We start from the raw sequence: 22,503 nt of genomic DNA on the forward strand, positions 1-22,503 counted from the left end.
GGCTCAGCTTCACTCTTCTACCTATCCCCTCTCTGTGAGTGGTAGCAGAAGGAAGGGTGGTTGCTGCTGTTCCTTTGTCACCCCTTAAAACATTAAGGTGTAAGTTTATCCTGCTTCTAGAAGGTCTTGTACAGTAAAGAAAGGGTAAAAGGGAGGTGAAGTTACTTACTTTGATAGAAGTTGACCTCAGTGAATCACAATTTTGGGACACAAAGACAGCAACTGCCACACAAAATATTTCACCTTGCTGTGAAATGGCAAGTATCATTTACATTCTCTCTGGAATTGGAGCCTGTAGTTCAGGATATGCATATGACATACACTTATTTTTTACTATGGGTTAAACGTGTAAGGCCTAACATGTTTCATAAACTTCAAGCATGTATATCAGAAAAAGCATTATTTATTGCTTAAATGGATAAAACACTATTTATAATGTAGCACATCATTAATCCAGTGATTTAATGTTTAAATATACAATTGATTGGTATAGAACACTGGGAGGGTGTTTTTCTGCCAGTGACCCAGTGGTTTTATTTTGATGTCTTTGTCTCTGATGGATTTTCCCCTGTATCTAGTGTCTTCAGCAATCTGAAGAGGCCAGCTGCTTCTCGTATCCGACTGAACTCAATGCAGAATGCTTGCACTTCTATAAACAAGTCCTGTACATTAATAATTTTGTTTCTGATTAAAGACTGAAGAAAGACACAAACCAGACGTACCAGGCGGTTCTGAAACAGAAGAGATACAGCCTCATAAACTTAAAAACATTAGCAACCAAGTAAGTTAAAGGACTCTTGGCCCTCAGCAGTGCAACCAAGGCATTCCAGCAGCAATTTAGCTTCAGCAGTAATCTTGTTCCCAAGCTTTATAGGTGCTGCCCTACTCTTTCGTCTCCCATACTATTACTGCATGTAAAAAATGGACTCCTCTACTTTATAGTAGGGTGCTTCTGGATACTGGAGTTTTCCCAAGATTAATCCCATGCACAAATGAAGCACCGGTTGTACCTATGCATTTAATTTCCTCATTATGTAACCTCTGAATAAAGTTAGAGGGAAGGGATCATATCTTTAAGATTATGTCATCTCTAGGGTCTTGCTCACTTATTTTCTACAATACTACCATAAAGAAAAATGAACAAGCTTCCTTGTCACCACATGATTATGGCACTTCAGAAGGGACATGACAGCAATAGAACTGATCCCAAACTTGTCTTGTAGGAAGTGCTCTATTGCGGAATTAGCACATGCCTCTCTTGCTCCATCTTTGAAGGAGAGACAGTACCAGGGACACCTAAACCAAGAACCTCACAGCTCACGGTTCACTTCCTGCCTGATGCAGTGAAAAGATGTGATCTCTGAAGTGTTCTTCCTTCCTAAGCACTGTTTAGGTCAACACTTGAAAGAACACATTGGGAAGTGGAAATCTAGGAACTGGCACATAATGATTTGTCATACACAGATCCAGTCTCTTTATAAAGGGTACCTTTTTCCTTAAGGCCAAAACCAGATGGCAGTCGCATACTTCACACTGGGAGAAAGAGCTGAAGCTAAACCTCTCTCTAAAAGCAACATGAACAAGGTTCATCAGACAGAACTGAAGGGACTTTATAGATTAAATGCCCAAAGCATTTATTTGACACCAAAAATAAGCCATCAACTGCTTTTACAGGACCTGTGCTTACTACTTCAGAACTCGCTACCCAATCCAAGACGGTTCAGAAACCGAACAAGTTATTTCCTCACTGCAATCAAAAGGCATCACGTTTTCTCTGCAACACGAATTACAAGAGTAGCTTTAACAATTGAGGAACATGAAACTCAGAACAGAAGTACAAATGCAACACAGCGGCTGACTAACAACCTCGGAGAACTGTGCCTCCTTCACTTGAAATTGGATTGGTTTTAGATCATGATTTTCCAATATCTTGTGTCTTGGTTGCTGTGGGGCCTCACAGTATTGACTGATGTTAGATCTTGCAAGCTTTGCATTCTACTTCGTGATCGGTATATGCTCCTTGATCCTCTGTTCTTTTCTGTCTGTGTGCCTGAAGCACAGCTGCTATATGCTCTCAGCAGCTCTTTTAAACAGTGTCCCCCTCTGGGCATACTCTCAGCTGCATCTCAGGTCTGCTGCTATTTTCCTATTCTGCTACCAAACGCAATTGGCACAGCTATTCAGCCACCCATGTGTATCTGGCTGAGTCCAAAGCAGAGAATTATCAGCAGCCACCAAAAGATAATAAATGGTTATTCATCATCTGGAAGGGTACAGAGAACAGGTTTTTTCCTGCTATCTAAAACCGTATTTGCACCCTGTACTGCATCCCATATACTGCATGCAATTTGTATCATCTTTGCAACTTAAGGATATAGTAGAGCTAGAGAAGGCACTAGAGAACAACACCAAAAAAGCTAAAGGGAAAGGAACAGCTGCCTTGATGCAAGAGACTTAAGAGGCTGCAGCCCTTCAGTATTGAGAGGAAAAAGCTGAGGCACTACTTGGTCAAGATTCACAAAGCCTTGGGTAAGCTGAACATGCAGCTGGTTTTCACTAATGAGGTAGCCAAGAAAAAGTTTTACTAGGCACCCAGTGAAACCAACAGATCAGTTTAAGACAGAAGGAAGTACCTTGCACAGCATGCAGTAAGCCTTTTATGCCAAAGGTGTGGAAACCTCCACAGGGGGTAGAGATCCTTGAAATGGCTACAACTTGCATGCTGGTGCTGAGGACGTATGAGAAGTGTCACAAGCAAAGAGTATGGTGTTAGGAAGACAAAACAAAAGGGTTTAGGTTTTTGAGGAGATCTGCAAGCTGCTGTAGATTATGACTGAAGGTCAAGACTTCCATGAGATTTTATAACATTACCTCAAAGGTCTGGAACTGGTAGGCACACTTGAAAGAATCCTGAAGCTTAAAACTGAGTAGAAGGCAAACAACTCATATAGGGGGTGAAAAGACTCACTGAGTGACAGATAAACCTTTTGCATGCAAGGACCCAAGTGACACAAAACTGCAGTTTTGCCAGGGGGAACTGTATTATGTCTACAGAAAAACAGGGAACCATAATTCCCCATGAAGTCATGTGAAGAGGTGAAGAAACATCTCTTAAACACTAAAGAACTGCATAGTGTGTTAGGAAAAAAGAAAGTGCCTTTGAAATAAAGAAGCAGTAAGACAGAATAACTGCTATCAGCCTTGCAAAATCTCAGCACATACTACACAGAGCATCATACAGGACCCTTTTTCCTAACCAAATTATTTAAGTACTCACCTGCATGTATTTGTCTTTAATCTGTTCACAGGTGGAGATGCAATTGGAGATATAAAGATGAATAAATTCAGGTGGGAGATCAACTGCAGTAGTAAGTCTGTTCAAATTAAAAATACCCAGTACTTTATGAAACCATCAATCTAGTGATTCCATTGCCAAACAGATGAGATAAACTAATAGCACATGTCTATTCCCAGGCATGTCATACAAAGCTGATTTCTGACAACATCCACAAACACATTTATAATCATTTAAATGTCTTCATCTAGAGTCCAAACCTTTTCTGTTTTTAAAACTCTGACACAATACAGAAGCAAAGTTAGATTGTTTCTAGTATATCTGACACACCTACAAACATTTGCTGTGTATTACACAAATGAGTCAATGATGCCAGTTTCCAATTTACAATGAAGCCCCAAGTTATCTAAATACCAAACCTCTTTTGCAGTAAGCACTGCAATATGATTTTTGCTTATTCATATTTGAATTCCAAGAACTGAATTTAAATGCTGAACTCCTTCCTTAAAGGAATTACTCCAGTCATATCCTTACTACAGACAAAAATTAGCTTCCTTAGCTCCTTCAGATACTAATTTTAGCCCTAGGAACTGAAACAACATGAATACCTACAGCTCCAATAAGAGATCCTGACTAGATGGAAATCTTAGCTAGAGATTAATGATGCACAATAATCTCAAAAGCATCTTACTACAGAAGAACTGGAGAACTATTGCATCAAATAATGGTATTACTGTTTTTAAGGGTTAGCAACAAAGCACACCTATTTCTGGTTTTAACAATACCAGCTACTGAAGTATTTGAGCTTACACTGTTTCTTAATTGAAAAAGCAATACAGCTGTCAAGGTAACATAACACTAAATGTAGAACCACCATAACGTTACGACAGAACTTAATCAAAACAGCCCTAAACCAGTCCTATCTCTAGCAGTGAAAGGAAAAACTGCATGGTTTACACATTTCAGTTTCAAGTTTTTGCCTTATTTCCCCTTAGAAATCATTGTCTACCTGTTTGCACTGACAGACATACTGTAGTTTGAGAAAAGTTGTTCCTATGGTACCTATACTCTTGGAATACCAATATGCCCGACTGGTGGTATAGTTATCCTGGAAAGGGATAAAAGCTCTGTTCTTGCCACTACTGCCACATGTCATCATTAGTCCAGCTTCAGGGCAGTAACTATTGCCAGTCTGCACCAGTAGGGAGGGATTTATTTCAGCAATGTTTCTTTCCTCAAATGATATTTAAGGTGTAATTCAGCTCTGCTGCAAAGAGACTGCTGAACAAGGTTGATTCAGTAGTTCACAATCAGCAATTGCCAAGAAATTGGAATAAGGTAAGTGGGAGAGATATACTTTTGTAGCTTGTGGAGAACAGCTGTCTGAAGCTTTCCCTTTGAAGGGACTAGCATTCTGTTAAGAAAATGGGTTGTCTGCATATGCAGAAGTTGGTGAAGACAGGGCAGAAACATAAAGCAGAACGGCTGTTCAACAACAGCACCTTTTGCCACTTAAGCTGCATCAAGACTGCAAGTTGTGTTTAAGCAGATAAGCTGTGTGGCATCAACTTTTTTTTGTGGAGGATTCCTCACAATACACTGAATGTGTAGAGTGAGTAACAAAATTTGCACCTTCCTAGGACACAGCATATGAACTTGCTAGTGAAATTCATCTATTAACCAGGAACCTGATGTCTGAATAAAAGTTTAGACATTACAGATTCCAGTGACAGACTCCCATGAGTGACAACCATTTTAAATACTGTTTTGAGCTGAATATACCAGTTTGATAAAATTATTTTCTAGTAATTATCAGCTCCAGTTGAAGCTATCCACAACACAATATGTATTTCCCCATTCTTTTCAAAGTAGAGACACTTTGATAATATTAATAATATACTCTTAATAATATAGGAGTAACAGAGTGGTTTTTTTAATAAACCTCTCCATACTCGGAACAGGGACTGAAAGATTAACTAGCATAGCACCAGTGCAAGAAATGTGCTTTTTACCATACTTAACATGGTAAAATATGGTATGTTATAAATAAAAATATATTTTTATGCTAATCAACCAAAACATAATAATTAAAATGTAATATTTATGCTGGGAAATTGTGGGTGTTTTTTCCTGTCAAGTTGCAGTTTTGCTACTGCTAAACAGAAAGCTGTTAACATTACAGTAATATTTTAAAATGGCACTGCTGTAAAAAGGAACTAAGAATATGGCAGTGTTCTTGGAACTTAGCACTGAAGATTTCAGAGAGGGTCAATGCTTTATTACCAATCCCCAGCTACTTTTGCAAACTTAGTCTGGAGTAAAATAAGAGGTTTTTTTTTCTTTAACTACAAGCACCACCAATAAGGAACTGCATTTATGGAAGAAAGAGGCAGTCCAGTAGTCATAGAAAGCAATGAACTTACTATGGCCAAAAATTAGCTTCCTTAGTTCTAAAAAGGAAGTACTACACTAAAAAGTCTTACTATTAAAATAGTATTAAAAAAAAACTAAATAACACAAACTGGATAGAGAAACTGAAAAGGGAATGACAGTTTGATACTATTCTTCCTTCACTGTAATGTGACTAGTAATTTCTTCAGTTCCTGTTATGTTTGGTAGTCTTTGGAACATATCCAAATATAGCCCTGGGGCCAGCCTTACAATCACTTAAATGCTCAGTTATTTCTTTTACATACTCAAGGAAACCTTGTATTTGAGATAGTACTCACCGATTTACAACTTCCATTGAATGTAAGGACATGTCCATATTGACCAAGACAGAAAAATACTCTGTAATCTGACTAGACTGCATCAGTTTCAGCAACATTTCTATAGCTACTAAAGGATTGTTTTCAACCAGATCTGGCAATTTGGCAGGAGTGAGACCAATGTGGTAAACAAGCTTGGGGTCCTTTTCTAGTTCTCCAAGGAGCTGTAAAGAAGAAAAAAAGAAAGAAAAGAAACCTCATTTTCTATTAGCTATTCACATTACTGCTTGAAGAAACTGCTATAATATATCTAAACTACAGGAGAATGGTAACCCTTTAGATTTAGTCATCTCTACTTAAAAGACGCTGGAGGTATACTTGAACATTTCTATGTAAAGGCAATTGTGCCCACAGAACCTTTAATAAAGCATTTAGCAGTCTTTCATCAGTGGGTGGCAAGGAAAGGAGGAGGAAACTCATGGAAAGATTCAGTTTTCTTCAGTTTCCTGTCCAGCAGACAGTGTTTCGAGTTCACTGCTGTCAGAAAAAGTTCTGCAAGTAAACGATATTTTATAGTGCATAATCATTAGCGAAAAAGCCCAGTGAAATCAGGGGTAATACTATGAAATTTAAGAAAAAAGAAATCCTGTGTTGGCATTTCTGAAGTAATGACTTATCAAAAGCTTCCACAGAAGCATGAACGACTTTGTCATAAGATTTTTCCATGGAGAAAAATATCGGTGTCACTTATTGATCAACTGTAACTGTGTCAAGTCAGTACTATGAAGTTTAAAGACTTCTTCCTTATTCATACAAACCCAAGTCAAAACTCTTGGGTTTTTACAACTTGAAAGTTCTTGGAGTTTCCCGAATCCAAACACAGATCAATTAAAGTGATTCAAGTTTTCTAAAATACAGGAGCTTGTTAGAACATCATTTTTGGCAGAAAGGTGCATGATACTTACCTGTGTCTGCTGTGGGGAAGTCAAGGGGCTTTTAAAAGCTTTTGCCATAATTCTTTTTATCTCAACTCCAGTGCTGTTCTTAACACACATTGACTTATCCCACTGAATTGTGTGATCTGGCTCTATTGGATTTAACCATGCCAGCTCATCCTCACATATATGGAGTGGCGGTGGTGGTCGAATAAACTCTGGTCGAAAGTGACCTAAAATGGCAAAAATGTGAAATGGTTTTTAAGCTTCAGGTATTCAGTTTTACATCAGTACAAAAAGCAGGCCCCCAAAGCTGACATTTCTTTAAGCTATTATAACAGCATTACAATATTATTTGCCTCCCAGCTAAACATTTATTTGATTTTTACTGATCAGCCTGATTCAGATCACTAAGTTACTGATTTCATGGTCTTTTTTTCCTTCCACAGTAACTGGTTCTTGAAAGGTGTTAACAGTCAATGCAGACCTCAGTGTAGGGGACTAAGATCTGAGGGGCATTAGACCCAGTGTTTTAGCCAGCACATGACATGGGTAACAGCTTGAAGACAGGCTCCAGATTTTTAAAAGTCTGGAAATGTAAGCACTATGGAGTCTGATCTGGAGATAACCCTGACAGTTTTGCACTGTTTTATTCATATTTGTTCCCAGCTCATACCCTGAACATAATTCTGAATTACATTACATTTCATCTGGAGAAATATGGTAACATAGCATGTCATGACAGGCTGAGAAAGCTGGAGCTGTTCAGCCTGGACAAGAGAAGGCTGTGTGGAGACCTCATAGCAGCCTTCCAGTATCTCAAGGGGGCTGACAAGAATGCTGGAGAGGGTTTCTTCATCAGGGACTGTAGCGACAGGACAAAGGGTAATGGATTTCAACTGAAACAGGGGAAGTTCAGGTTGGATATAAGGAAGAAAGTTCTTTACTGTGAAGGTGGTGAGGCACTGGAATAGGTTGCCCAAGGATGTCACGAACGCTCCACCTCTGGCAGGGTTCAAAGCCTTGGGCAACATGGTCTAGTACAAGGCCTCCCTGCCCATGGCAAGGGGGTTGTAACTGGATTATCTTAAGGTCCTTTCCAACCTGAACTATTTTATGATTCTGTGACTTACAGAACCAAAGATGTGAAAATTCACGTACTTTCTATAGGAGGTTTTGGTCCACTCACTAAGGCTTCCGTGATCTGGGAGGCAACGGAGCTGTCAAAACCGGAGTTGGAAGAATCTGGGTCAGGATCGCTGAGGATGCTGGGAAAGCTGGCTTTGCTCTGTGTTGGCAGCTCAGACTGACGTTCTGAAAAAAGGGCCATCCTTAATATTAAAGCATAAAATCAAAACAGAAATGCCTGGAATACTAAGAGTAGTGAGAAACAAACAGCTAGCTTAAAAAAAAAACAGACAAGATCAAAAAGAAATTTAGTACTGTGTCAGGCAGCTAGTACTCAGAGTGCCAGCTGACAGACAAAGGACAGAGGTATGCAGCAAGGATAAAGAAATCAATCTGAAATATAGTCTGGGCTTTAGAAAAGGTAACTGATGTAACCTGCATCTAAAAGCACATTAGTAGGTTCACATGCTACTCCTAAATTAAGTTCACATGCTATGTCTAGTTTTGCAATCACTCTCAAGGCACGGAACAGAAATATATACAGATACATTTACAGACTTTTCAATGATACTGGTCATACTAGACCTGAAGTCAGCTATTCAGATTTATCCAATGCGTTTCAGTGGCATTGTGTAAGATACTTTTGCATTCACTGTCAAGCTACAGTAAGTGCCTGAAAAATTGAATTGTTACGTGATTCTACATATATCATCTTAAAACCAAAGCTGAGAGGAGCTGAAAGTGTCCTTTTAAAGGCCAAATTACAGACCATTAAAAAGTTATATCAAAATAACATTAGCTTAGCATATACAGCTCAAGACTTGAAGAAACTGGCCAAAAAGAAACTACGGGGCTCAATACTTGCATTGTCAGATATTTAGGTGGTGTTAGGTTGCAATCTATCACTCTTCTGTATCTGAAAAATTAATGGCTGACCTTCTCTGTACTATTTTGAGAGCTCATGTTTTCCATTGTTTCAGCAAAAGAGCTTCTCTGTCCCTATCTCTACTAATCCAAGTGTGCTTGCTCTTTTTCATGCAACCATACTGACCCTTCCCAGCTTCTCCTGCGTATGAGCTATTTCATATGACTCCAACCAAAACCACGAGACGCTGAAACTGCGATCATCAAAACAGAACACCACCACTGCCAATTTCTTTTTTGCCTTTCTGTCCAACTTTATGCAACGATTTCAGATCATGCAGACATTTGCATATATGCTCACTGAAGCAGCACAACAGGGTATGGCCTTCTTTTAAACTCAACAACTAAAATAATTTGCATCTATTTTCAAAAAACCCCATTTTAAAGTCAAAGTCCAAATGAGCCATTTTAGAAAACGTTTTCTACTTTATAAACTGTTTCAAGCTCCATCTTGTAAGTACCCGCATTTAGCTACTGAACAGAAGAGTTGATTTAACACATGAAGTTCCATGGGGAAGGTGCAGGAGGGAATATTAGGTGTCTTTTTTCTGTCTTTTCATTTATAGTCTACAACTTAAATCCATCAGTTGGTCACTGATTTGTTTGTATTCTCATAAGCTTAATTGATTAATGATGCTTAATTAGAAACATAGATACAGTCCTTCAATTCACCAATTTTAGAAGCCTGCAAGAGCCCTTAGTTATATGCACTGAAGTTCAAAAACTCCTTCACTGCTTCAAGAATTAGGGCTGGATCAAAAGTTTCAGGTAAGCAGAAGCAAGAATTAGAACGTGGTGTTCTAACAGGAAAGAAAGTTCAAGACAGCATGTTGAACTAAGTCATTTAAGTTTAAAAAAAATAGAAAACTATCACTTAAGTTCCCTTATGGAGCTATTTTTCTTGGTTGATTTTTTTTGTTTTGTTTGGGGTGTTTTGTTTTTTTTATGTATATAAAAAAGCCCCAAACAACAACTTTCTTTAATTCTTAATGTATTAAAAACTTAACTTTACTACAGATCAATTACTCTTAGATCAAATTATGGTTAGCAGACAAACAGGAGCACTTTGCCAGAAGACCCATCCCTGAAACTAGGAGAAAATGGCATCTTTGATACGGTAACACACTGGATCAACAAAAACAAGTTACAGGGACAGACCAAGGTTTGAATGAACTTTCTGTAGACCAAAAGGGAAGAGAAGAAAACAAGTTGGGGGGGGGGGGGGGAATGGGGACGGGACGATGATGATCCTACAGATGAAAAAGAAAACCAAAGCTAGGAAAAGAAACAAACCAACCATACAGCTGCAAGTGAATTGTCACGAGTTCAAGTTCAGAAGAGAGCCAAGTACTTTCTTCCTCCCTTTACAAAAAAAGGATTGGGATAGACACACTGATTGAAAAATAAGTAAATAATGCTTTATAAATTATTGTGGTTGATTTTGCATGTATATTCTAAAATCACCCTGTTCTGCATAGCCCTGAATTCGTCCCAGGGACCACAGTTTTGAAGGGCCACCAAGTGTTTCGTTACATAACTCCTATGACTGCTCGTAAGCAATTAATGGTGCATGTTAACTGGATTATATAAGTAATAACACAAGCATATCTTACAGGGCTTAATTTTGTAAAGCACCATTAATGGCTTTGTACTGTATTTTAAGCCATTAGTATCTTTCATTTTAAAAAAGGACAAATCAAAATGCATGGCCTGGAGTACCCATCCATACAACTACAGTTTTGAGGTTCTTTGCACGTTTCATTTTTGATGAGAACAAACTGTTCAGAAGGCAAACACAGCACCAAAGGGAAAACAAGTAACAAAAAAACCTCCAGGCTTCTGTAAGGCATCACATATTCTTTATGCTAAAAATGACAAGTTACCTAAGTTTCACAAAATCTGAATTCACTAAAGTATTCCATAAACCATAAACAGGATGAACAGGAGAGAAACCAGAAGGGTTTGTCTCGCCTGTGACGATATGTTATTCAATCTAACTCTTCAAAAGATCCCACAGTCTGGAAACAGTAAGGGGGACACGAAGGGACATATGTACACATTCTTACACCACGGCACTACAAGTCAATGTCAGGTTCTGCAGAAAAAATGACAATACTAAGATACACCTGCCGGACAGAGAAAGCCTATTTAGTGCTTGACCTCAGAGCACTAAACCACTTCATACAAGTACAGAAGTAGGGTGGTCAGTTTTCAAGCAAGAACGTCCACTTGCACGTACTTAGGAAAAACCCCACTATTTTTGGTGTTCAAACTGTCTCCTTGTTCCAAACAATATTTCAGTTTTAGCTCCAGGTGTGGCCCACCAGTTAACACGATCACAGCAATCATATTCCTGCTGCTTTTCTCCTGTCAGAGGATAAGCATCACATTGCTTTTTTTCCTTCAGTAAAGTGGACCACCTTTCCACTCTAAAGCTAATGCTGTAAGATCTGACTCTGTTGCATAGAACTGAAGATGTAATAGCCAATTTGCCAGGTACAGTTTGAAGTATTGGTACATGACAGCATGACAGCTATGCTTGTTCTCTCATACTAGAAATACTGCAGACTGGAAAAGGGATAAAAATGAAAAGCCACACAAAACTCCCACCCACAAAAACTTTAGATGAAAGGCTTCCTATACTTGTAAAACATTCTCATGTTTAAGGCAGTGACATACATGTTAAAAAGCTGCTTGATAACTAGGATAAAACAGTTAAGACATGATCCCTACTTGAAGTTTCTCTCTGTTTTTGAACACAGGCTTGAAGACCCTAAAGCACAGTTGAGCCTTTTTCATATTAAGGGTAGAAAGGAGTGTTTCCTAGGTAACTCACACCCACATGACAAGTGGCATTTCCATTCACAAGTGAAGCACAGCTACAAATCTTCCTTACCTGCTAATGCCAGCTGAAGCCCACTTATATCCACTGACTGGGCCATGTTCCCCACGTCCATTGAAGCAATCTGCCGAGGGGTCTTCTTAAACAGTTCTCTAGGGGGGGCCAACATCAGCTGAGAAAGAAAGAACTTTTCTGGAGGAGTTATAGGAGGTAAGAAACCTGTGGAGACACAATGAAAAACAAACCCCGATTTTTGAGGCAGTAGCATTAATAGCTTCAATATGCTTCATGCAGAACAAGCATAACTAAAACACAAACTAGTGTGTTATTTATGACAAGACCAGTACAGCTGATGAGTCTTTGTGAGCACATACAAAACTATGATCTACTCGGCTCCTACAGTGATGTAAAATACAGCAATATACTGATGGATACCTAAACAAGGTCTATGAGAAAGCTGGACAGATATTTTTGACAACAGCAGGCAATGAAAGGAAACTAGCTTTAAACTGAAAGAGGGGAGATTTAGATTAGATATTAGGAAGAAATTTTTTACTGTGAGGGTGGTGGGGCACTGGTACAGGGTGCTGAGAGAAGCTGTGGCTGCCCCATCCCTGGCAGTGTTCAAGGCCAGGCTGGACAGGGCTTTGAGCAACCTGGTCTAGTGTGAGGTGTCCCTGCCCATGGCAGGGCGTTGGAACTGGATGATCTTAAGGTCCTTTCCAACCCAAACCATTCTATGATTGTAAACTAAATGATCTTTAAGGTCTCTTCCAACCCAAATGATTCTCTGACTGCTGCTGTGCATCTCAACACACAACATATGATGCTAAGGCAGCCACAATGGTTTCTTTACACACTGCCCAATCTAGACAACTACTGCGCTATTAAGTTATCGCCAGACAGCACAAGGCAAGTTATAAAAGCAATTTGTTTTAGAAACCGATTTACCCATCGCTGTCGCTCTTGTGTCTACTGAAGTGGGAAAAATACCCTCATGTATTTCTTTAAAAGATTTGTTTCACAGCTTTAAAGCTGCTAAAAGCCTCTTATTAGGTCCAGGGTTTTGTAACAGCTTTTTCCCCAGCGGAGAAACAGCGTTCCGGCGCAACCAAGGGGCCTATCCGACACCGAGCGCAGAGACGCTTGCCATGTAGAAGTCCCACCGCGTCTTCCAAACGCGGAGAGCGACCGACGGGCGGGAAGCCGAGATGGGGCTGCCACAAGCAAGCCACGCCACCGAGCGGTGCCGCTCTCCCCCCTCCCTCTTTCCTTCGGCCCCGGGACGCACCTGAGAGCGGGGTGCGCTCCGCCTCGTCACCGCCGCGCTCGGGCGCGGGGTTGAGGAGGTGAGCGAAGACGGCAGCGAAGGGGTTGGCGGCGAGGGGCTCGGTGCGGTACATCTCCCAGAGGAGGTAGAGGGCGGTGAGGCGCTGCGCGGGGCTGGGCAGCAGGTCGGGCTGCTGCAGCAGGAGGACGAGGACGGACCCCAGGCGGAAGTGCTCGGCCTTGCCGAAGTAGTGGTGGAAAGCGCTGGAGAGGCCCTCGAAGGTGCTGCCGCCCGCCTCCTCCGACACGATGCTCAGCAGGCTCGACAGCTCCTTCGGCGACAGGCTCATCCTGCCGCCCGCCGCGCCGCCGCCCGCCGCGCCGCCCGCTTCGCCGGCCTCCGCTCCGCCGTGAGTGCCGGGCGCCGGGCTGCCCCCGCCACCGGGCATCCGCCCGCTCCGGCAGGGCCCCGCCGCTCCCCGCCTCCCTAACGCCACCAACGCGCTGTCGCGCCGGCCTCGCTTTACGGCGCGGCCGTAAGACGACGGGACCGACCGAGCGTTCCCGCAGCCGGGGCGACTACGAAGCGCGCACGCGATTGGCAGCGATCGCGGCCCCGCCTCCCTTGAACGCGATTGGTCCTAGCCTCCCGCCGGGGGCGGGGCCGGCATGCGGGATTGGCTGCCGCCGCGCGGGTCCTGCGGAGCCGGGTAGGGGTGTCGCGGGTGTTTGGGCCGGTAGAGGGAGCGCCGCGGCGGCGGGTCCGGTTGGGGTCCGCGGGTCACGGTTCAGCATGGTGGGGGACTGCAGCTCAGCTCCTCGCCGGGAGAGCCCGGTGGTCTCCAGCGGGACAGCTGCGGGTGGCAGCCCTTGTGTGGAGCTGGGAACAAGAGGTTTCCTCTCGGGGGACGGTGAGGGGCTGGAGCAGAGCCCGCCTCCGGGCCCGGCACCCCTGCCCCTCGAGACCCCTGGTTTGGGTCCAGCCTTTGCCTCCTCGTTGCTGTTCCGTTTAGCTTCGTGAACGGTGACGTGGTTGAGTGCATCTCGCTGCGAGATCATCCCACTGCTTTTTGGAAAAAGATAAGTTCTTTACTGTGAGGGTGGTGGGGCACTGGTACAGGGTGCTGAGAGAAGCTGTGCCCATCCCTGGCAGTGTTCAAGGGCAGGTTGGACGGGGCTTGAAGCAACCTGGTCTAGAGGAAGGTGTCCCTGCCCATGGTAGGGGAGTTGGAACTAGATGATACTAAGGTTTTTTACAATCCAAACCATTCTACGATTCTAAGGGAAGCCTCCACACCCCCCACTTCCTCTGCCATCACCCCAAATGAGAGTGGAGAAATGTTCTAGACACTGAGAGGTTGTGTGTCCTTGGAGAGGGATGGAAAGAGGAAGACACCATGGTTGCACCTCAGTTCATGTTAAGAGGGAAGGGTGCTCCGGCTGTCTCTGCCTGGACGAACAACTGGCTGTCCCAGAGGATGATGTCCATCTGTTTCTTCAGTGATCCAGCCCAGTTGAGAACTGCCCACTTCACTGGTGGTGCTCTCGGCAGAGTGGAAGGACAGTGAGCTGCAGGAGCAGCGTGTGGCTGAGAGAACATCCCCCTGAGTGCAATGGTCTGTTTCACCAGCTTGGCTAGCATGTGGGAGGGTATCTCTGGGGATGGCAACTCAGAGATGTATCAGGTATAGCCTGAAGAAGTGTTGAGGGTACAGAGTGAAGGGAGAGCTTTCCATTGTGTGTGCTGGAGAAGACCCTGGCAAGTCCTGACAACAGGCGCTGCTGCTGCTGGCTGCTTGTTTTAGTCCCAGCACTCCTACAGAGTCACTCAGCTCAGGACACCTTTGGCTTTCTAGTTAGCCCTACTGCTTTTCCATGTGTGCACTTTGCTTCTGGCCATCTGCTGTTCAGGTGCTTCCCAAGTCGAAGGTTGAATGCTCATCGCCATGATTCCAGGCCCCACAGAAATTTTCTTCCTTGAGCTCATCTCAAGTGCTCAGTAAGCCCATTTTTAATTTGGCTGTGCATAAACCCTGTGGCAATGATTTCTGCAGTTTAAGAACTATGCTATGTAAACCAGTGTTTGTTCTAATGCTGTTCATTGCTCATCATTCTGTGCATCTCTTATCGTGTCTTATCTTGGTTGTCCCTCTCTAAGGACACATCCTCTTCTCTGGAATCTTTGTTGTGCCGTCCTTATTGCCCTTTTCTCTTTTCTACTTTTGCTGTACACTTTTTGAGAAGGGGGGACCTAATTTGCATCTGGTGTTCAAGCTGTGAGCGTCCCATAGATTCATACACCTTTTTTGGCACAAGTCCTGGTTATTTCTCTTCTCCTTTTTTCATGTTTGCTCTTTTGAGCTGCGAAGCTGACACTATAGAAGAATTGTCCTCCATGACTTCCTCATCAGGAATAGATAAGTAGCACCCACCACTACAAAAAGGGAGGATTTCTTCCTTTTCCACCCACCCTCATTGCAATGTTGTACTTTGCATTTGTCAAATATTTGGTGTCACTGCCATTTAATTGAGTGTTACAATACTCTAAAAATCCTCTGCAGCACCTACCTGCCAGTTTTAGTTCTTACAGTCCTGAATGATTTTTTTCTCAGCAGGAAACAGCATGTACCTGAGAAGAGTGCATCATCCATCCCTTTACGCACACACAGAGGTTTTAGTCCACAGTCTCACCCTTGTGCATGCAAACTCTGGTCATTGCTGTAGTTTCATGCAATTTTCTCAGTGGAAAATTGGACTTGGTGGTTTATAGTTTGTTGGATTATCTCCACGGCATTTTTGAAGGTTGGTATCAGACTTGCCACCCTTATTTCTTTGGTACTGAGATTGGTTTTGTGAGTATCACAGTTCATAGTTCAGCATCTTCATCCTTCAGCTGGTACAAATCTCTTGGATTAATCTCATCTGATCCTGGTGATGAGTAGTGACTCATTTTACACATTTCATTTCACATCACTTACTAACACTTCACTGTGAGGCAGTTTTTCTCACTTGTACCCTGTCAGTAAAAGTTCTTGTCTGGGAATGTCTCCAAAATCCCATGTAGAGATGCAAAGAATTAATTTAACTTTCTTCCTAATCCTTCCCTGAGGATTTTGTATGTTGTGCTTATCTGTTGACCTCGGACTGACCAGCAGATTTTCTGTTTCTGGTGTGCTTGCAAAAGTCATATTTGTTCTTTTTTTGGATGAAGTTCATGGTTGGCAAAGATCACGCCTAAAATTGTGCCTTAAATTGAGGATGGTTTGCTGGGTGCTAACCCACAGTCAAATAGAGCTGTGATGCTTCTGTCCAGGTGGTCTTTTTTGTACAGCCTGCTCCTGATAACACTCTGCTGAAGACAGCAGAACAAAAACAATGAACATGTTCAGAAAAAGAAGGCTGCCTCTTATTTTCCTATAAATTTTGGAAATGGAAGCCACCTTTGGATATTGCACTTACTGGAATAATGAATGTAGAATTGCAGAAATGGACTTCAGAGCAATAAAAAATTTCCCCATGATTGAGATGGCAAAAAAATAAATATGTGATTCATACATGGCTAATGCAGCCAACTGAAATTATTCTATTCAAAGTAAAAGGTTTCTGGTGAGAACAGGAAAGCTAGCAGTTTAGGCAATGGAATACTTTATACAAGTGGCATGGGCACAAGGGTCAGTTGACAAAGGGAATTTTGAAATCACAAAGATTTTAAAACATTGATATTTCAGGGTAGCAAAAATCTTAATCTAAGAAAAAGACAGGGTAAAATACTCTTGGAGCAGCAAGTGTAGTAAATGTGCTGTAAAAGAATGTTTCTGTAACTGCACAAGGTGCTGTATTTTATGGGCACATGTGTGCCTTGGATATTCCTGGGCTCAAAACTTACATTTTGTGTGATAAAGAAGTGAGAGTATGTGATACTAGTGCACACTCAAATAAAATGAGTTCTCAGCCAGATTTGGTTTCTGAAATGGGTCTCATTGTGCTTGAGGAGGAAGGCTGGGGCCCCAGCTACCTCAGTGGGTCTGGGGGGATTGGATTCCACAGGAGATACATCACTGGTGCAGAGTTTCATGGTGTAAAAGGAAGAGTTTGGTCTTCTGCCTCTGCAGAACTGCTCTTCTGGGAGCAGGCTGAGCATATTCCATTTCTTTTAGATGGCTTATAGAATAGCTATTAAATGGTCAATAAAACCATGAAATATACCCATCATTCTTTATGTTTGGATTTGAGTAAGAACCTCAGTAAAAATCATGCTTTGTGTTCCTAAACAGGAATAAAGGGATTTGGGCTATGCTTATCAGTCTTCTTATCTAACTCTGTCCTGTTGGCTCATAAATGCTAATACAGCTGCAGATATTCCAGACTAAAAGTGACACAGACAGTCTAGTTTGGCAAGTAATCCTTTGCAAATACAAATAAACCTTTACAAATCATTTGAACATTAGATGCAATTGTTTTAGTATTTAAATGAACACCAGTCTTTGATAAATGGTTATTATTACTGGAAAACTAGGTCCATGACCAAAGGAGCACGTTCAGTTTTATTTGATTTGATTTCCTGAGCTAAAGGAAAGACCAAGTAATTTAACTGTAAAAGTTGTTTTTCCTTCTTGCCATGTTAAAATTGATTATATTATTGTTTGCTATTGCATTTTAGATGACAGCCAAGAGCACAAACTGCATTGTGGGCACTAGGAAAAAAACCCTACTAGTGAAGGATCAATAGGAAAAGACAGCATTTGGAAGGAGAAAGAAAAAGTGGAAAAGAAGATGTATTAAATTGACTTGCTCTGCAGCAAGAAGAGTTTTATCTACCAAAAGGCTGAATACTTGGGAAACAACTCTTACCAGCGTATCTTTTATCCCACAATTCATTTGCGAAGAACACAGTGGGAAAGGATTAAATCACACCTTAAAGTCAAAGGGTAGATTAAAGCACTTCCAGATTGTTCTGTTTATTGTCATGAGAATTCCCTCTCATACACAAATTCTTTCCATAATAATTTAACTGACACAGTCTACAGTGCATTTTAAATAGCAACATGTCAGAAAGAGCAAGGAGTAGGTGCAACGTGTATGCATCTCTTCATGTGTGTCTTTCTAGTGAGTATTGCATGATTTCCTTCCCCGTTCATCTCTTCAGTTCAAAACACAAGATAGGACCACCAGTGCAGAAAAGATTTTGTTATTCCTGGAGTAGTCAACAATACTGGCATGCTAAAAGTGCCTGAAAGCCTTCCTGGGTGAGAATACATCTTCACTTGTTAGTCAGACGTCAAAGATGCCAGGGGCTCTTGGATACAGCTGGAATAGCACTTAACAAACACCAAAAATATCATCACATGGGTAGGTTAACAAGTGATGGATAGTGGGTGGCTTGGAAATAAACATGTTTGTTGCTGAATTATTTAACTACTGTGAATTTTAGTGATACCTCTGCATTTTAAGCCAGTTTTCAACGGGCAGATGTTCACATGTGTGAATTAATGTTAGTCAACTCATTTGCTTTCTTTAGTGCTACACTTGAGAAGAGATTGCATTTGGGTCCCAATTAAAATCAGTGGTGAAACTCCACAGCAGGGGTCATATTGGTACATAAAAGCAGCATATAATATGGGTATTTGCATCTGTATCTTCCCATAGACCCTGCTGACAAAGAAACCCTTCCCTGATAATTCAGAAGCATTTGTTTACTCAAAAAATTATTTGAAGCAAAATGATGTTTTCATTTGTCCTTTTTTTTTCTTGATGTTTAATCAGACAGGTTTGGGGTTTTTTTTTTAATCCACCTATAATTCTAAAATGTTTTGTGTGAAATCATTCGGTATGTACATCACTTGGGAACTCTTCATTGTGAACTTTAATTTGAGCACTCAGCATATTTAATTTTAGCTATGCAATTGCACATCTAACTCAAATAGGACTATTTCTGTTCCCTGGCTCAATAACTCTTATTTATGCTTTATGCTTCTGTTTACATCCAAAATCAATTTCAGTTGAATCTTTACCTATGCAGATAAAGGAAGGACTTTATGCTTAAACTACAAATTTGAAATCCATCTTCTGAAAGAGTATTCAATAATTCAGAGCTGATTAGAGAGCTCTTGTCCAGGAAGTAGAGATTCAGGTTCTCTTTTTTATCTGCCCATATGGTTTTATAAACTTCAGCCCAGGCTGTGGCTATTAGGAGCCACACAGAGTGTTACTTCCTCTGGCTGAAGTTACTTTGCTTTGTTTATAGAAATCAAAGATTCACCACAAGGGAAAGGGAGAAAAAGCAGTTTGTAGTTTTAGTGAGAGTGTGCTTGCTGAGATGCAGGATGGTGCTCTAGTGCTGCTCAAGGAGCAAGGCAAATATACTCAGTGGCAATTAGGTACAAAAGCATAAAAATGAATGTGTGTAGGGGCTGGAAATCTCTATTCTCTCTTGCCCATTTAAACTCCTAGTCATTAGAGAGTCACATCTTCCCATTTTTTTCCCTTTAGAAAGAAAATTTTAGAAACAGAGTAAGGAATTTCCCTTTCTCGCATATGTATATAATTGTATATGTTTGCGCTTATTCATATGTAAACAGACACCCTCATATTTAAATATTAAACCAAAAATTTCTCATTAGAAATCTATTTCAGATAGCGAAGAAGTAGGTTTAGAGTATCTGATGATGTGACAATTTTCCATATGACATTTGACTGGAAAGATGCTTGGAAAAGCTAATTTGTAAATGTGCTTTTAGGACCTAATACAATCCTTTCGTGAAAGAAGACAAAATGTCAGTAGTACTTTTACTGGCATCATTGAGCATTGTGGTACAGTGCCATATAGAGACCCGGCAAAGAGAGAACCTCAGACTGCAAAGACCCATTTATAAAGTATCATTAAAAATATCTGATGATTTTGTTTTCCTCCAGCAGTGGTGCAGCGCCATGTATTTGTCTGCATCCTGAGTTCTGCGTCATTAATTTTCTCATGTTCCTATATGTTTCAAACACTCAGTGAGCTGTTAGCAGTGCTTTCTTTCCAAGTGCCTACAAAGTTTCTCTTGTGCCTGACTCTTTATTGCCTTCTAAGTATGCTGCATATTGTCAAAGTGTCTTGTTATTCATCCTGTCTCCTGTTTTATGCTGAAAGCTTTCAAAATGCATTTTAATGATGCATAACAGCAATATAATGAGCCTAATAGCATGCTATTGATTTTCGTTTAAAACTGACATTTGAACATTACAATAGCCTTTTAACAGTGTGTATATTTAATGTGATTTAAATGCAACACAGTATCTCTCTATTAAAAAAAAAAAGTTCCACAATCTCTATCTACTGAACATCTGCCCCCCACACCTGCAATCTGTTTGTTGCAATCAGCTGCATTAGAAGTACATCATTCTCAGTGTCTTAAAACAAGCAAGCCATAATCCTTGGTACAAGAAAATAAAAGGCAAAAACACAAAATCGCTCTATCCAGACACAGCTTTGCTTATCTGCTCTGGTCACAGCACAGGTATTAATGATCCACATCCAAGACAGAGAATGCAACTCATTAGCTCCATAGCAAAGTAAACTGCACAAGTGGGTGGACTAAGAAACACAAAGAGAAAAATGACACCAGCAAACATAGATATCAAGGTAAGACAGCAGGTTCCCTTTTGATGAGTAACTCTGTAACTACATCCTATGGGGAATTTTGTTTTCAGGAGAGGTTTCTGAGAAGCCAATGATCAAGCTGTGCAGCAGCCATACTGTGCCCTGACTAGCCTGTGTGTGTGGCAACTTGGACATAAAACTGACAGCAGGGTTGCCAGGCTGCACCAGCCATAGATCTTCCTTGTGTTACAAGTAAAGACATTCTTTCTACAGTGCTGTGGCATGTGTTTTTCAGGCAGCATTTATAACAAACGAATACAAGTCACGTTTACATCAGGTATTAGCCTTACCCCTCTGGCTTTTCACAGCATCACTTATAATCTTTACACTGCAATTATCTGTGCAGCAACATAAATGTGCATGACACTATCAAGATGTTAAGAAATACAGTTTCTGCTCTATGGGCTGGCTGAACATAAGGTAACACAGAGAAGAAGAAACAAATACGAAGGACCAGGGAAACAAGGAAGACTTACACTTTTGTAAGGTCTTCAGTTTGCTTGCTTTCCCGATGTGCAGCTGTTGGTTTGTAACCACATCAACCAAGAGGATCATCTGACAAGTCATGACTCAGACTTTATTGCAGTTTAGTATAATTAGACAGGGGGTTTGCTATTGAGCTTAAAAAAAGAACCAAAGCAGCTGCTTAGGTTGCCATTTTGTTCAGATGTTTTCCCAATCTCTGTGCTTTTCTTTCAAAATCATGATGCGAGTGAGTTCAGAAGCTAAATTTCTATGAGTATGTAAGTGATTTTGAAGACGCTTTTTGAAATAGCAGTAGTTCCCAGCATGCAAGTTAGGCTGAAATTAAGATACATGATTCTCAGAGACTAAGGAATCCAAAACTGTTTCACAAATAAGGTATTTATGACAGGCATAGGCACATGTTTTGTGATTAAAATGTAAGTAAAGTTCTATTTCTGCCCATATCAGAGACTCTGACTTCTAACTAGTGACAGAAGTGATCAAGAAGACCATCTTCATTTGGCTGACAAATTTGGAAATGGGGAAAAATAGTCTATCTTGAATAGATGGTGGTAGGAAAGAGTAACTGCTGAAAGCAGTGAAGCAGAGCATGGATTTTGAAACGGTCTGAGCAAAAATCTCAAATGCATGTAATTGAAGACAGAAGAAATGGCTGTTATCTTTTCACTTAAGATAGGTTGCATGAACATATCCTAGTCCTGAAAGTTCTAATTTGCATGGTTGATGGTGGAGGGGCTGTAGAATGATGAGTTCAGATTCGTTTTTGACCTCTGAATTAGGACAGCTCAATCCCATCCCCTAGGGGAGTAAGATCGAGTCTGAAGCTGAGTTGAGGCTAACTCCTGGTAAGAGCCCCAGTTATACCTACAGGCAAGATATATGGTCCTTTTCTTCTCTTCCAATGGAGTTGTATTCCTTTTTTTCCCAGACATTGCTGGTTTTTTGTATTTTAAACATAAATTCTTCAGGACAAGGACTGCCTCTAGTGACAGTTCTCAGTACAGCATTTGTTGGGACTGCAAAGCATCCCTATAATGGAAATTCTAGCACATCTCAGGAAGAAGGGGCTTCCATGCATAGGCCATTGAAGCAAAAACTAAAAGCTAGGGCAAAAGCAAAGGAGACGGACAAGATAGCTGCTTCTGTTCTGCCAGCTGCCATGAGGAAAGTCCCCCTTGGCTTCTCCTGCACAAACCATTCTCTTCTTTTGATTTCATGTTTGCACTTGTGTCTCACAACAATCAGAAGTTTCTAGAGGATGTGGAACTACCTTG

General features: G+C 41.2%; 1 protein-coding gene and 1 long non-coding RNA gene across 2 annotated transcripts; one reads left to right on the plus strand and one right to left on the minus strand.

The window, feature by feature from the left end:
• Nucleotides 1–385: 385 nt before the first annotated feature.
• On the minus strand, nt 386–13,619 carry CNOT11 (CCR4-NOT transcription complex subunit 11). The gene is made up of 7 exons (XM_062607035.1): nt 13,124–13,619; nt 11,887–12,051; nt 8,100–8,252; nt 6,969–7,171; nt 6,025–6,227; nt 3,278–3,374; nt 386–731 (listed from the first exon to the last, which is right to left on the minus strand). Exons 1-7 carry the CDS (start codon nt 13,548–13,550, stop codon nt 534–536), a joined length of 1,446 nt encoding a protein of 481 aa, XP_062463019.1. The 5' UTR covers nt 13,551–13,619; the 3' UTR covers nt 386–533.
• An 80-nt stretch (nt 13,620–13,699) lies between these two features.
• On the plus strand, nt 13,700–18,516 carry LOC134157697 (uncharacterized). Its single transcript, XR_009962426.1, has 2 exons — nt 13,700–13,819; nt 17,769–18,516. It is a non-coding gene; the product is annotated as an uncharacterized LOC134157697 (long non-coding RNA).
• The last annotated feature ends 3,987 nt before the right edge of the window (nt 18,517–22,503 follow it).

Source organism: Pezoporus occidentalis, unplaced genomic scaffold, assembly GCF_034315485.1.
Source record: "Pezoporus occidentalis ecotype Australia unplaced genomic scaffold, CSIRO_AGI_Poc_V1 ctg99, whole genome shotgun sequence".
Classification (NCBI taxonomy): Eukaryota; Metazoa; Chordata; class Aves; order Psittaciformes; family Psittacidae; genus Pezoporus; species Pezoporus occidentalis.